The 15,146-nt window shown below is 49.9% G+C and overlaps 7 protein-coding genes across 7 annotated transcripts; 5 read left to right on the top strand and 2 right to left on the bottom strand.

Annotated features, from left to right (window-relative positions):
* Positions 1–145: 145 nt before the first annotated feature.
* Positions 146–1,267, top strand: N7533_012326 (SDR family oxidoreductase; the record flags this gene model as incomplete). The annotated part of the gene is made up of 6 exons (XM_057108976.1): positions 146–175; positions 233–319; positions 386–538; positions 615–994; positions 1,059–1,153; positions 1,215–1,267. 6 exons carry the CDS (start codon positions 146–148, stop codon positions 1,265–1,267), a joined length of 798 nt encoding a protein of 265 aa, XP_056954077.1.
* Positions 1,268–1,995: 728 nt separating this feature from the next.
* N7533_012325 (F-box/WD repeat-containing protein) lies at positions 1,996–4,226 on the bottom strand (the record flags this gene model as incomplete). The annotated part of the gene is made up of 5 exons (XM_057108975.1): positions 1,996–2,193; positions 2,263–2,974; positions 3,054–3,337; positions 3,408–3,692; positions 3,768–4,226. 5 exons carry the CDS (start codon positions 4,224–4,226, stop codon positions 1,996–1,998), a joined length of 1,938 nt encoding a protein of 645 aa, XP_056954076.1.
* Positions 4,227–5,646: 1,420 nt separating this feature from the next.
* N7533_012324 (uncharacterized protein) lies at positions 5,647–5,928 on the top strand (the record flags this gene model as incomplete). The annotated part of the gene is made up of 2 exons (XM_057108974.1): positions 5,647–5,732; positions 5,781–5,928. 2 exons carry the CDS (start codon positions 5,647–5,649, stop codon positions 5,926–5,928), a joined length of 234 nt encoding a protein of 77 aa, XP_056954075.1.
* A 217-nt stretch (positions 5,929–6,145) lies between these two features.
* Positions 6,146–9,572, bottom strand: N7533_012323 (Mn(2+) transporter ATX2; the record flags this gene model as incomplete). Its single annotated transcript, XM_057108973.1, has 6 exons — positions 6,146–6,326; positions 6,387–7,358; positions 7,446–7,503; positions 8,548–8,722; positions 8,793–9,337; positions 9,392–9,572. The coding sequence occupies 6 exons, from the start codon at positions 9,570–9,572 to the stop codon at positions 6,146–6,148; spliced, it is 2,112 nt and encodes a 703-aa protein (XP_056954074.1).
* Positions 9,573–10,029: 457 nt separating this feature from the next.
* On the top strand, positions 10,030–11,846 carry N7533_012322 (uncharacterized protein; the record flags this gene model as incomplete). The annotated part of the gene is made up of 3 exons (XM_057108972.1): positions 10,030–10,215; positions 10,288–10,905; positions 10,983–11,846. Coding segments are annotated over 3 exons (1,668 nt in total), but the record flags the coding sequence as incomplete, so codon positions are not given.
* Positions 11,847–12,363: 517 nt separating this feature from the next.
* On the top strand, positions 12,364–14,010 carry hat1 (histone acetyltransferase catalytic subunit HAT1; the record flags this gene model as incomplete). The annotated part of the gene is made up of 4 exons (XM_057108971.1): positions 12,364–12,382; positions 12,446–12,721; positions 12,777–13,041; positions 13,095–14,010. The coding sequence occupies 4 exons, from the start codon at positions 12,364–12,366 to the stop codon at positions 14,008–14,010; spliced, it is 1,476 nt and encodes a 491-aa protein (XP_056954072.1).
* A 553-nt stretch (positions 14,011–14,563) lies between these two features.
* Positions 14,564–15,064, top strand: N7533_012320 (U6 snRNA-associated Sm-like protein LSm4; the record flags this gene model as incomplete). The annotated part of the gene is made up of 2 exons (XM_057108970.1): positions 14,564–14,566; positions 14,630–15,064. 2 exons carry the CDS (start codon positions 14,564–14,566, stop codon positions 15,062–15,064), a joined length of 438 nt encoding a protein of 145 aa, XP_056954071.1.
* Positions 15,065–15,146: the final 82 nt, after the last annotated feature.

Below are 15,146 nucleotides of genomic sequence, written 5' to 3'. Positions count from 1 at the left end.
TGCATTATTCAGCAATACTCTCACTCGATCCACATTGATATACTTCGGCTCTTCTCACTCTCACCGGGCCAATTCATTACTCCATATCCACGACAACCCAGCATTGACCGACGACAAATACTGCGAACCGACGATATAGTCTATCATGGCACTTCAAGGAAAAGTTGCGCTTCTGGTATGTGAAAAGACATGCCTCTATCTGAAAACTACATGCTTATTCTGGAATCAACAGACAGGCGCTTCTATGGGTATTGGGGAAGCGATCGCCTCATCCTTAGTTGAGGCTGGTGTAAATGTCATTCTTTTCTCACGATCACAGGTCAGTCCGAGTCCACACCCACAATCCCATCAAATGATTTGACTAATTTTCCCGGGTAAAAAACAGGACAAGCTCCAACAGTTACAAGAAAAGCTATCAGCCAAGAACAACGTGAAAATCACCTATCGAGCCGTCGATGTCGGCAACTATGAAGAAGTCGATGCCGCAGTCTCATCCTCCATCAAAGAAATGGGAGACATCGACATCCTAATCAACAACGTACCAACCCATTATTCCCAACAGAAGAGCACTAATATAATGACCTCAGACACGCATAACTAACAACTTCATCCAGGCGGGCCTAGCAATCGGCGCACCGAGTATATTCTCCAACCTAAAACCAACTGACATAACGACAATGAACAACACCAACGTGAACGGATACATGTTCATGGCCCATTCCGTCCTAAATAACTCCATGATGACCCGGAAAGCAGGAACAATCTTGAATATCACTTCCATCACGGGACTCGAAGTACCCCCATTCCCCGGCGAAGCGGTCTACCACGCCAACAAGGCCTGCCAAGAGGCCTTCACAAATGCCCTGCGGAACGAACTAAGCGGCACGGATATCCGAGTCCTTGCTCTGCGACCAGGTGTCGTTGCTACGAATTTTCACTCGCTGCGCGTCGGCCATGATAAGAAGATGTATGATGAGTTTATTGAGGGTTATGAGTGAGTTTCATTAATCTGGCTTGGTCCCGTCTTCTTAAGGTCGCATCTGACTGATGGTTTACAGGCCACTGCTGGCTCGGGATATTGCCCAAGGTGTTATCTACATGCTTCAGCAGCCGTTGAATATCTCGATCAAGGCATTGGATATTGTCCCTTCGGGTAAGACGCCTTCGGTCTCCCCACTTTGATGCATTTTGACGGGTTCTAACTCTATAACTAGCGCAACGTTCGATCAATGTTTTTGACCGGACGTGGAATGAGCGACGGGAGTGATCGCAAGAATCAACTCCAGGCGGGAGGGGGGGCATTTACAGGAAGAATTATCAACGGCATATAGTAGACTAACCCTGAGCTTACAACTACGGTCGTACCAGGTATCAAAAGATGGCATGTTTATTAGATCGTTCTTCATTCATCAATCTAGACTAGCTCACTCCACGGCGCTGTCAGACTCTGCGTCGCGATAGCCCAATGGAAGAGCCAAGTCTACCAGAGCCGTCCTTGTCGGACCAATAGTATGACTGTGGGTAGAATAAAGATAACTTAAACAAAATCCAAGGTATGCTGAATCCGGTATATCACTCCGAAATGATCCAGCCGAATGCTGGTAAGATGTAAACAACTGCATGAGGCGATCTCCCCCCTGACGAACTCCAGAGACATTGATAGTATGGGTCTCTCCCGCACAACTCCCGCGCAACTCGAAGTCCAACAAAAGTCGAGATGTAAAAAAGGTATAATCAAAAAAAGGAAATCAAATGGGCGAAAACAAAGTGGATGGGGATGTGCAACACCAGATATGCAACTGCTCGGACAGTGGAAAGAACCTGTCACTCATTTCCAAGAACAAGATATGCTTAAAATGATATAAAGAAAGGATTGTAGTAAAGGATCCTCGGCGCTGAAGACAAAAACAATGGATATCCGTGGTCGTAAGATGGCACGCTATATTCGAACAAAAGATTTGCTGCATGGATGGAAGGGTCGGGTCAGGGTCAGGGCTAGGAGGGTGCATCGGTCATTGGTTGATCGGCGTCACTGCTGGAGATGGTTGGTGGGGGATCGGAGAAGAGGGTTCGACGACGTGGGTTGATGCTCAAATCGGCGTCATCGGTAGAGCCAATGCCTGGTGTGCTGGAAGCGCTTTCAATCGCTACCCAGTCATCAAAGTCATCCGGCGGAGGCGCAAATGACCAAACCTAAGCAGATAATTAGTTATTTGCACAAGAAGGAACAAGGGTGTTGAATAACGCATATTTTGAGCTTACCTCCATGACAGTGCGCCCTGATCGACTCGCCATGATAACAGCCTTTTCGTCCTCAAAAGCGACCCTCCAAACAGCTTCCGCTGGAGTCGAGAGTTCGCGGAGTAGTTGACCGGACTGCAAGTTCCAAACCTTAACCCGGCCATCACTGCCGCCGCTAACAATCCGAGTATTATCAAACTGGAGACTGGTGACACTGTTGTCATGGGCCGCGAGCCGGTGGATGGGGGCGTTCTTAGTCAGGGACCACACGCGTACCGAGCCGTCCGAGCCGCCGGTTACCAGTGTGTCCCCACGCATCTGCAGCTGTCCTACTAGGGAAGTATGACCTTGGAGGATAGCGTGACACTGGCCTGAATTAGGATCCCAGATCCGAACGCTCGTATCTAAGCTTCCGGTCGCGATACGTCGGCCATCAAAAGCAATCGCATAGATCTGGCTGAAATGACCCGACAGGGTTCGTAGACAGCGGCCCTGAGATATACTCCATATCCGGGCCGTGGTGTCGTAGCTACCCGAGACAACGAGGTCGCCATGAATTGCGAGACACCGGACACTAGCCTGGTGCCCAACAAGGACATTGCGACAGGTCCCGGTGGCCAGATCCCAGATGCGCAGGGTCGTGTCTCGGGACCCTGAAATGGCGGTATTGCGATCAGACATTTTTAAGCATCTGACCGTCGATGTGTGACCTCGAAGTAAGTGGATTCCCGCCCTGATATCACCGCTTGTTAGCTCCTTCGCACTTTTTTTTTTGGGGTTGCTTTTGGTATCGGTGAGACCCAATCACTTACCCGGTTGCCATATTCCATACACGGACTTCGCGATCGCATCCGCCGCTGACCAAGATATCGTCCCAGGGAACCATGGCCCAGACACCCATCACGTGCCCTTGAAGGGTCTTTTGGTTATCGCCGTTGGTATCGTAGACATGGATCTTGGCGTTGTCGAGGGCGACGACAATATACTTGGGAGTGAGATGGAGACTTGTCACTACGCCTTGGTCCGGGGTGATATGGCGCTGGGTGCAGCGACCACCCTTGTTCCACGCAGACTCAACCATGTATTTCTGTTTGAACTGGGATCGGTAAGAGACCGGACGAGTTCTACGTCTGCGAGTTGAGAAACTGGTTGGTGGAGGAAGCCACTCTCCGGACAGAGTGCGGGGAAGCCCCGGGGGCGCTTTCCATCGACGGCTCATTTGAGGCGGTCAGGCGTCGATTCAGCGCGTGAGAGTCGGGCTTCAAGTTCAAACCCACGGAGCGGGGTGTAGATGGTTCCATCTCGTCTTCGTCGGAGATTCTTCGTACGGCATAGGCATGCTTTTCACATAGGTTCTTCCATGTAATATCGTCGTTGAGCAGTTCTCGCCAGCGCCTAGATACTTGCGACGCTCGGGCGAGCGTTTTCGGGTCATCGATAAAGGAGAGAACCTGTATTTACCACCCCCCCTGTTAGCACTCCCACAGTCTATATAATATAAGAGGGACCCGCTGTTGACATCTTACCCGCAAGCACAGTTCATTTGGAAAGACGAGAAAAGGGTCCTTGCGTAACCGGGGACCAACGTAACTAGAGACAAAGCTGAGTTGTTGACTGTCGCATACGTCCAAGAGTCCCTCGAGGAGTTTCTGTTTGCGACTGTTGGGTAGGGTACTGAAGTGGATGCGAAGGTTGAGCAGAAATGTATTTTCTTCGTCATCGGATGAGACCCAGTTTGGGGGTCGTTGATGAGGCGTCGGACTTGGAGCGGGTGTCGGAGGAGAAGCGGGCGCCGAGGGGAGTAAATTGGCAGGGAGGGAGGTGACATTTTTCCTGGTGGTACTGAGGGTTCGGGTAGGGGTGCTAGTAAAACTGGAAATAGAATCGCGAGGTGAGGGCTGAGGATGGGACTCCAGCTGATCGGAGAGAGTCGACGACATCGAGTCGTCTATGCCGTCCAAGCCGAGTCCTGTGTCAGAGTCCATTATATAACAGCGGCGAAAGGACTCGGGTTATAAGCACTTCGAGAAAGCCGTTCGTCGCAACTGGGGCTCGGGCATAAGAGCAAGGAGCAAGAGCAAGAGCTGGAGCTGGGAGAAAGGTAGGCGGTAGGAGGGGTGTAGTATCGCGGGTGCAGGTGCGGATGCGGATCGGGGGCTGGCAAATGGCAATAGGGAGTCAAAAATCCCCCGGGCCTGGACTTGGGTCCTTTTTATTATAGGTGATTTTCGTTTCTTCTTTTCGTTTGATCTTGCAGGAATCCGTTTGGGGTGTGCCTGGGAGTATGGGGAATATGGGAATAATATTAAAAAAAAAAAAATCCCAAGTAAGAAAGGGTAACCAACAAGAGTACCGAGTGTGAGAGAGTTGCAACCCGTGATCTTCTCTAATGGTAAGAGAGTGTCGTGACCGCCACTGACTAACGCCGCCAAGCTCCCCCCATTTGAACTCCACTTCTGAAACGATGGTCCTCGTCGTTCATGTTTCTCCACAGGTGGGCCACACGTACCATGTGTGAGGCAACGAGGCAATGTCGCGATGGCTACCCAGAGAAGCCCACTTTGATATGCTCTCGAAGATATCTCCGCGCTGTCCACTTCACCCCTTGCTAGGCATCTGAACCTGCGCGGCGAACACCGGACCTCGCGATCGTCCCTGCAAGCGCCCTTCCAGAATGGAATACCGCGCTACTCCCGACGGCCCCACGCCGTCCAATCTCTCTCGTCTCAGATCTCAGATCTATACGGAGCCCCGAGTCCGTGGATGCCCGGTCGGCACGTTGCCGCCGACCATGGAACGCCCCGTCAGGCAAGGATGATTCAGACTGACGAGACTGACGAAACCTTTCATCACCCCGCCGACATGGATGGTCATCATTCAAAGGTGATCGAGGTATCACCTCCACGCTCGCAGGGGAGGATTGGCCCGCTCTTTATAGAGAGAGGGGGGGTTAGGTACAACGTCACGCTACGTCGGTGTGATCGTGGAAATCTCCTTTGCGAAGCCATCATGGTATCGTTCGTCACATGGCTGAACCCTGATACAGCCAGACAACCATCATCACCAGCATGTACCATGAAACAATGACTCCACCGTTCAAAAGGCATCGAATATCGAACCTATTAAGCCCTTTCTATAGCAATCAATGGTAGCAGTCATACCCAAGAAAATCGCAACGAGGGTAATGTTGTTTCTGCTGCGTCTGTTGTGTTGAACCCCGGTGGCAGGGGCCCGTTGGAAACGCTGTCGGATCTGCCATAATTCCTCCATGGCTTGACCTCTTGCTCGTACAGAGGCTGAATACCCCTTCCTATTCGTCCGGCGAAAGCTAGTCGATTGCCTTGCGCGATCTATCGCGTTGTTCCTGATTCAAAGGTGTGAGGAATCACCTCCCCGCTCATTGAAATGGCTGTTCCGGCCTCTGCATATGAAAGGGGTATGCACAACGTCATGTTCCGCCGACTCGGGCGTGGAGTCTACAATACTGAGAGGTAAATAAACCATGGAATTTTAACCAACACGCTGCTCCAATTATACAGGTCTAGTGATAGTGACATATTCGGATCCTCCGCAATCCGACCGAGCGCTCATGCCCTCCGTAGTAAAGCCGGTCTCTTCCAGAGGTATATCTGCCAACAGATGCCAAACAAGGGTATATGCTCTCCAGACGTCCATCCTGCCGCGTGAAATAGATAAAAAAAGGACGAACCGCAAAAAAGAGACAGTAAAAAAAGAATCGAATGAGAAAAACGGCGCTTCAGCAAATTGTTGGATACTTTGTCGCACCACTCCGGCTAGATCAACGAGGATCAATGAATCGACGATTGATGATCAACGATCTATAATCGGTTGTACTGGGCGATGCATATGCCGCGTGGCAGCAGTAGAAGCAAAAGTGTAATCTCTAGTGAGCATGTCCGATCTGCAAGAATAGCGGCAAAATCATGCCAAGCACAGAAGCAATCAAATCTCGCATCGACTTGTCTTCTCCACTCTGCTCTCTAGAATCGCCATAGCCATTCACGGGAAGTGTTCGCGAAGACGATCCAGGGCCGTTCTCTTGCATGGTGTGCATCGCAACGTACCTAAATACACCCAGTTAAATCAGTCCTTTCAAATGAAGGGGAAAGAAACATGTAACTTACAAAAAGGTACCACCCGAGAAAAGCAAAAGCATACCGGTCCGCCAGTGAGCAGCAGCCTCGTCGGCGCTGGAGGATCCCATCATCTGGGCGAAGAGGAAAGTAGCCAATGCACCAACAGGGGCTGCCAAGCTAAAGACTAGCAAGTGCGCCCTCGCAGTCCGGCTAGACAGTCCCTGCTTGAGCAGAATTGACGTCAAACCAAAGGACGCCGGGGCCTTATGCACCATAATAGCCAAGAAAATGATAAAGCTCAGGCCAGTATCCGAGCTCGAAGCGCCTAAGGCGATACCATCAGCCGCGGCGTGGATCACCAGGCCCATTGTGGTTGCGAAGCTGTGGCTGCGGCGGGAGCTTTGTCCCGCATCTAAAAGGCCTCCGTCGCGGATAGGCGAGGAGTTGCGTCGTAGTCCAGAGCCGAGGTTATCAAGAGAGATGTGGTAGGGCTGTCGTTCGGGTTTGGTCGGGGATGCAAATTCGGGCAGCTTGTCGATAAGATACATCAGAATGAATCCACTAACAAGGGCAATACCAATCCAGGCATGCGGGGAGCTTTCGTGTTCGTGCTCTTCTTCTTCCTGGCTTGACTTGTCGCTCGACGATTCTGAATTGCGGGTTCGGAGTATTTGTGATCCGGTAGAAATCCGGTCACGGTTGACCAGGGGCGTTCCATGATCCGCATTGTCAAGCGATAGGAACGAAACGGGGGTGGTGGTGGATGAAGAAACGTGGTCGTCGTCTAGCGCCGGAATACCGGCCACGGGGAGGTTGCGAGCCTGCCAGCCAGCGGTGGTCGCTCGGGAATTGAGGCTTTGCTTGCTAATAGTTTTGGCGCTGTAGAGGGTTTCGACACCCTCTGGAATAATGACAATCAAGGATGTACCGACCAGCACACCCATGCCGATGGAGGATATCAGCCGTAGTTGAGAGGGGGACAATGTAAATGCGAGAGGTAATGAGCCGACGACAAAGGATCTGCAGAAAGAAGCAAAGGTATATTAACAGCTGAGCTGGAATTGATGTAGTATGTCTCATCAAAATCAAGCGACAGGCTTAACTCACGTAATTGCCATCACAATGCTCAGAACGAGCAGAGTGAAGAGTCCCTCCATGGTGGCCTCTTTTGCGAAAGAGCTTTGCACGTGCGCTGGCTCTATAAGGCGTCGATCATGGTGCCAAATCGGGCAAACAGGACGATCAGATCTAGCTCGAGTCTTTCTCTTCGGGGATCGAGAGGTGAAGAAGGTAGGATGCAGGGCGTGGAGTGAAAGGGAGGCAAAATGGCTAGTTCTTGGCGGGCGTTCTCCGACTTGAGAGACCCACGCGGGTCAGGCACCGCCCGCTACATTCGGATCAAAACATGCCATGTCCATGGATACCGTGCGAATGCCAATTTCAATGCAATGGGGTCGAGTCTCCTGTGGCTGTTGACTATCGTATGTACTCCGTATACTATATGCCAATTAAATCCCCTGATCCTGCATACAAGTGTACAGAGATTTTGTCCGGCTGATCTAGAACACGCTGTCCAACCGTGACGATGTGATGCAACGCGGTGCTCCACTGAACGGGAGATATTGGGAAATCAAGCAACACTGGGCTATCAAGCCTACATCGGTACCGACGAGCAACATTGCCTTGCTTTACAAAGTCTAGGTTGCCAAATCCTGCGTCGAGCAAATGTTCAAACAATTCCCTTCAATCCGGGTCTATTTTTAGTAATGACCCGCTCGATTAGATTTGATAATCACCTCTAGATCAACAACCCCTGGTAGATCAATTCTACTCGAGTAGATCTATCGAAAGCCCCTGTAAACACAATTCTCCTCATCTCAAAACGGATAAATTTTGAACCGTGGCCGATATTTACATTGTTTAATGCCAGTAACCCCGGACTGCGTGGAGAAACGTCATGGCTTACGAAATGGGGTTGGAAAGAAAGGACTAGGGCGGAGGAGGAAGAAACCGCTGGACATCTAGCCTCCTCAGTCTCACGAGCTTATTGTGTCTCAAATTCGAGAAAATGACAAAGAAGACAGAAGGGTAAAATTCATATATGGTATCAGAGAAAACTATTAAAAGAGATATGGTCCAACAAACTTTTATTGGTAACCGTAAAGCACATCTTGAAAGAAAGTTGAATAGTTCGTATACTAGCGAGCACCCTTGGGAAGACGGAACCCGAGATACGGCAAATACTTGCCAGGATGCCAGTAGATGTAAAGAGCGACACAGGGGTAAATCACCAGTGCATCAAAAACGTATAAAGTCCATTCGTGGGTATTAATGTAACCAGCTGTGCCCTCCGTAAACTCAACCAGACGATAGATTGAGCGAACCTTGTAAAGAGAAATTAGCATATACTAACTATATCTCCCTTGTCGGATATTATCAGGTACTGGTGCTTACCAAAATCAACAGAGTGGTAAAGTTGACAACCCTTAGCAAGGCCGGCCAATGTTTCTTCCTCACAAGGCCATCAATAATATACGACTTTTCTCCAGAACTCTCGTATCGCTCAGAAATGGATTTGGTAAATCGCTTCGAAGTGAAGTTGAAGCGAACAGCGGCGACGGAGAACATCCCGAATGCGACCAGTTGAATGATGACACCTGCTTGGGCGATAGATTTTCCTCTATTCAATTTCGAAGCTGCATCTGTATCACCTATACTGACAGATGAAATCATCACAGCTCCTACTAACTGAAGAAAGAGAGCAACAATGTCGAAGCCGACGAAGAGCGGGGTGATGAATCGAGGAGGAACCCAGCAGATCTTGAATGTTTGAGATTCGCGAGGAACAACGAGGAAAATGATCCTGCCAAACAAGACGTAGCAGCAAGCTGCCATGAGGACTGGGGCAAGAATGACGAGTGCGAACTGCAGAACAAAGACGGATTTCTCAGTGACGTTTTGGGTCGAAATGCATCGCGCAATATAGCCAACTGCTTCCACTGGTTTCTAATTTAGTAGATTTGAGATTATTAGGAAGGATATCAAAATCTTACTCGCTGCTGCAATTACCATAGTCAGCCAGACCCATGATTTGTATCGAATCCACTGGATCAAGGTGAGAAGAAACGCGGTGCCGTAAAGAACAGCTGCCACTATGGCAACCGCCAATGACGGGTCATAACTGTAGTGAGACTCTTGATTCGAGTCTTGCATAGACCGTGTCGCAAGGGCCATAGTTAGATGTCAGTCCGGTGCCAGGGATAATATCGTTGGTAGAATGATAAGACTTGAGATTCAGAACCTTCTTCTCTCATAGGAGATCCGATACTTATAAGTCAACCCTTACTGCTTCAGACTCATATGTGACTCCGTTCTTGGATCCATTTTTACTAGTTAAAGTCAGGCAGCCTCATTCCATTTAAGGATAGGTGTTCGGCATTTCAGTAAGGCTGTACGGTGAGATCGGGACTATCGGTCCCGTGATGTACCGAATCCCGGAGATTTGAGGTAGTGGCTGATTCGTTTTTATATGAGTGCTTACGACAACACTTCAACCAAGTCTTTAAACAATGTTCTGACATCGGTGGAAAAATGAAGTACTGCCGAGACCACGCATGGACCGACCCCACAGACGCAACAGTTACTCCATTAGGCTAGTGGATCTGCCGATCTATCGGCGGCTCACCAGCCGATGGGCTGTGCTTCAACCACGCTATTTCGACAATCTGCAGCTTTGCACGATTCTTTTACCCCTTTTGACCCTGGAACACCCCAGGAGAGTCGCTCAATTTCACTACACAACATATCAAAGCTATGCCTTTTTACGGCCGCCCGAGCAAGAACTGTGAGAGCTGTCGAGTTAGGAGAATCAAGGCATGTATGACGCTACCATAGGTCTAGAAGTCATATCAATAGTTGATCAAGCTAACTTTATTAACCCAATCTATAGTGTGATCGTATTGACCCGGTCTGTTCGCAGTGCAAGAGAGTGGGGAAACCTTGTGGTGGCTACCGCGATATCCCGGCTCTTTTGTTCCGTGACGAGAATGACAAAACGGTTCAACGGTCTGTCGAGGCCAAGTCTAAATCGGAGGCCCGCCGTAAACTGCTAGACGAATCAGCAGTGGTGAAACACGACAGACCAATGAATAAATCAAGGTTATCCCAATCAGGGCTTGTAGTTCAGAGAAAGCCAGAGGTGTTCTGGATATCTGGGATACCAGCAGTGATGCCTTCCAGCCTGGAGGATCAGGGTCTCAAATTCTTCTTCAGTCGGTTCGCAACATCGATACAGAAGGCAACAAAAAACCCCATTATGCTAGATATGTCTGACCTTGAGAAGTCGCCGCTGCTGGCAACCATTCCAAATGAGTTACCTCTTCAAGATGCTGTGATGGCAGTGGGACTAGCTGCCATGTCAAACGTGACCCATGACCAATCGCTCCTACTAGCCGCAAGAGAGAAATACCTAGCAGCCCTGAATATCATCCGCGCTGCAGTGGAGAATCCACAACTGGCCAATCCCGTGTTGACATTTAAAATAATACTGATGCTTAGCCTGTTTGAGGTGCGTGTGACCCGTGTTTTTTGCTTTTTTTGTGTTTTCTTAATGAGGAAAAGACTTAAACTAACTTCTTCTGCTAGATGGTTTGCTGTCCATCCAAGCAGGTTGACTCCTGGGTAGTACATCTGGATGGCATGGCGGCTCTGCTTAAACAAGCCAGTTTTAGCAACGCTCTGAGCGCCAATACCCGCCCACAGTTACAATACCTTTTTATTTCCATTGTCCGATACTTTATGGTTCAGGGGGATCTTCCTTCCGTTCTCATCAATTGGTCCCCTGATAAAATTTCTACTATCGCACCCGACGAAGAACCAGCTGTCGACCTGGTGGACATTCTCATTCGCTTCGCGAAGCTACATTATACCGCTCGCAATGATCCAGATCTTGATCATGGGGCTATAGCTAGCTCTGCAGCTTCGTTTGACACAGAACTAGACGAATGGGAGAAAAATCTCCCCGACAAATGGGCCTTCACCCTCAGCGAGTCGAAAGACCACCAGAACACATTCAATGGCAAATATCTCATATACAATGATGTGTGGGCCTCGAGGATCCTAAACAATTACTTTTGGGGCAGACTGGTTGTGAACGAGATAATATTGAAACATTTAGCGAGCCACCCTTCTCCGACACTAAGAACCATGCAACAACGGCAGCGAGCCTTGGAGACGAGCGCACGCCTATCGATTAACGTCTGTGCCGGTGCCGCCAGCCATATGGGTGCCTTTTTCAATATGATCCCGAACGTTGGAGGCCAACAATTACCACCACTAAACGGTGCATTCATGCTGTTGTTCCCCTTGACTATGGCCGGTGGTGCTGCTGGAGCCCCTGACGAGGCATACGAATGGGTGATTCAAACACTTCAAAAAATCGGGGAGACTATGGGAATCCAACGGGCCCTACAGCTTATACCAACATTGAAAGAGATACGTGAAAAGAGAGGTAATCAAAACTTGGAAGCGGACGAGATATGCGCAAGACTTAGATAGAATTGGACGGCTAAATTGCCGGGTACAGGATGTATCTGAATTGGAAATTTCTAGTATTATAGCCATTCCGGCAGTATAATAGCTCATTTAATCAATTCTGAAGGTGTTGACGCATCATTACTACACCACAATACTCCTGCTGAAGTGCAATGGCCGTTTTGATAGCCGGCTCAGCCATAGTATCTCCGGCCTCTTGATACTATCTGTGTTGCTCCTTGTTAGCAATAAATAGTAATTACGACTGACTTATACATAAAAGTCCAGGTATTTCCCCCATCTCGTCGATCAACTCTCGGCTTATACGGGAGCAACAATTATTAAGATTATTTCCGTGGGGGCTCTTATACTTAGTTGCACATGACACTAGTCCCCATTAGGTAATACGAGCTTCAGACGCGTCGCGCCGCTCGGGCATTAGACTCTTGTCTTCTCGGCTCATCTCTGCATTATTTCCTCACATCTATCCAATATGGCGGTTGGCGAAGACTGTAAGTTGATCTCGCATTTTTTCTTTCCGATATCGTCTGTAACGCGACAACTAATTGATTCAGGGTCGTGCGACGCAAACGATGCGCTTCATATCACGGTCGTGCAGCCTGGCGACACCAAGCCTAAGACCCTGTCAACCTTCCATCCACAATTCACCTACCCGATCTTTGGTGACGATGAACAAATCTTCGGTTACAAGGGCCTAGTCATACGCTTGCGATTCGCCGCTCACGATCTCCGCCCTCATGTCCACATATCCTATGACGACCGATTCAAAGCAGTCGACGACACGGCTGCGACGGATCTGCTAGCCACTCTTAAGCCATTCATCCCAGAGGGTTAGTATCATCTACTCTATGCGCCGTCGACTCGGGAACTAACAACACATCACAGAAGCATTGATCAACCTTCCCGAATACGAGAAGAATGTCCAGGAGGACCCCAGCGCAAAAGACTTCTCTCCCCCCGGAAAGCTAGTCTACAGCTACGATGTGGATGAGAGGAACTACGAGATCTGGGCAGGTTCTCTCGCTGATCCCGCCGTTCAAAGAATTCTGGATCGCGCACAGGTCCTGGTTTCTCTCTTCATCGAAGCCGGCACTCCCTTGGATACGGATGACCCCGAATGGAGCTTGGAGCGATGGACCGTATTCTTTGTGTAAGTCCTAATCTTAACTTCCGCCTAGGAGCTTCCAAAACTAACCATTGCAGCTATGAAAAGGTGAAGCCAACCACACCCACTGCATCCTCATACTCCATCGTCGGATATGCTACAACCTACCGATACTGGATGTACCAGCGAGATCGTTCCGAAACTCCAGTCGTCAAGGACGTCGCATTCCCTTTGCCGGAGCTCAAGATCTCCGAACTTCCAGCCCGACTTCGTATCGCCCAGTTCCTCGTCCTCCCATCCCACCATCGCTCGGGTCACGGCACCCATCTCTACACAACAATCCATGCGTTCTGCCTAGCGGACCCTACAATCACAGAATTGACTGTCGAGGATCCCAATGAAGCATTCGATGCTCTCCGAGACTCTGCGGACTTTTGCCTGCTGCGTCCCGAATTTCTCAAGCACAACGTGAATCTCAACCCCGACCCAAATGAGATCTACTCTGCCAAGAAGCGGCCAACAAAGGTTCCTACCAATGCGCTTATCCCTACCCAGACCCTTCGCGAAGTGCGCACCGCCTTCAAGATTGAAGCGACTCAGTTTGCCCACATCCTGGAGATGTACCTACTGAGCCAGATCCCCAAGAGTCATCGCCTTGCGGGAGGTACCAATCTTGCGCGATTATTGATTAAGAAGTCCAAGGCCGACGACCCCGACGACCGCCGGTACTACTGGTGGCGCATGCTCACAAAGCAACGCCTTTACAAAAAGCACCGGGAGTTGCTTGACGAACTGGATCTAACCGACCGGGTGGAAAAGCTGGATGACACGGTTCGGAATGTTGAGGAAGGTTATGAAATCACACTCGAAGCTCTTGAGGGACGCTTGCCCGAGCCTCAGGATGAGAAAACAGAAGCTTCCGGCAGTGGACGGGGTAAGCGCAAGCTTGCTGTTTCCGACGATGAAGACGAGGAAGAAAATGGAGTGGAGGCAGCTAAGCGCCCCAAGGTCTAGGCTTGCCGATGAATGTGTTTGGCCCCTTGGGCTTAAGGTCGCACTATGTAATCTATCAACTGGGATTTGGTTTGGATCTGGATCTGGATCTAGATCTCTTGAAATGGCTTAGTTTTTTTTAACGGTAAATCAAGTGCTGAAATGAGAATTTTGAGACTAAGTAATAAAAGCAATCTGGTGAATCTTATGTAGATAGAGTAGTGAGTGAATGGGTAAGTAAAGTGATTATATCAATTACCTCCACTATGTAGTAGTGGCCGTATTTGGCGGCGGCGGCACAAGGATCCAGGCTAGCAGATCTCGGCACATCCTTTTTTCCGGGTTCAGGCTTCGTCACAGCAGCTGATGCGGAGCTCTATTACACCCATTGATCCCGCCAACAACCCTTTCGAATTCCACGAGACCCTCTGTTGGTCATCTATCACCCTTCACTTCCATCGGTCGGGCTGAAAATTGGCGTATTGCCACCTGCCCGCACAGATTATAGCCCGCACACCACGGCGCACACCCTCCCCTCTTTGCGACATCCGCCTCTTATCGATCGCATTTCGCCATGGTATGCTTTATCTCGACATCATAAAGCCGGTCGGAATCTGAAGCTGACATTCTTTTCTCGCAGCTTCCTCTCGGCCTTCTGACGGCCGCACAGGGCCACCCCATGCTGGTGGAGCTCAAGAACGGCGAGACCCTAAACGGCCACCTCGTTACCTGCGATAACTGGATGAACTTGATTCTGCGCGAAGTCGTGCAGACTAGCCCCGAAGGCGACAAGTTCTTCCGCCTGCCCGAAGTCTACATTCGTGGTAACAATGTGAGTCAATATCTACACCGCTGCACACAATCGTGTCGTATCCATGTTTCTAACTGCTTTCCCCAGATCAAATACCTCCGCGTCCCCGAAGAAATCATCGAGCTCGTCAAGGAGCAGCAACAGAACCAACCACAAAACCGCGGTCACCGTGGACGAGACGGCGAGCGCGGCCGCGGCCGTGGCGGTGGTCGTGGCGGGCGCGGTGGTCGGGGCGGCCGGGGACGTGGTGGCCACGCTGTATGAGACAGTCTACACATCACCTTGCATGCCTAGGATGAAATTGAAACACGAGATACCCTGAATAAGGCGGAGTGGATAAGGTCGG

The sequence above is a fragment of the Penicillium manginii genome (assembly GCF_028828005.1).
Source record: "Penicillium manginii strain IBT 31320 chromosome Unknown utg000009l:1.0-3297300.0:1.0-3298630.0, whole genome shotgun sequence".
Classification (NCBI taxonomy): Eukaryota; Fungi; Ascomycota; class Eurotiomycetes; order Eurotiales; family Aspergillaceae; genus Penicillium; species Penicillium manginii.
This window is presented reverse-complemented; position numbering and strand designations above follow the sequence as displayed.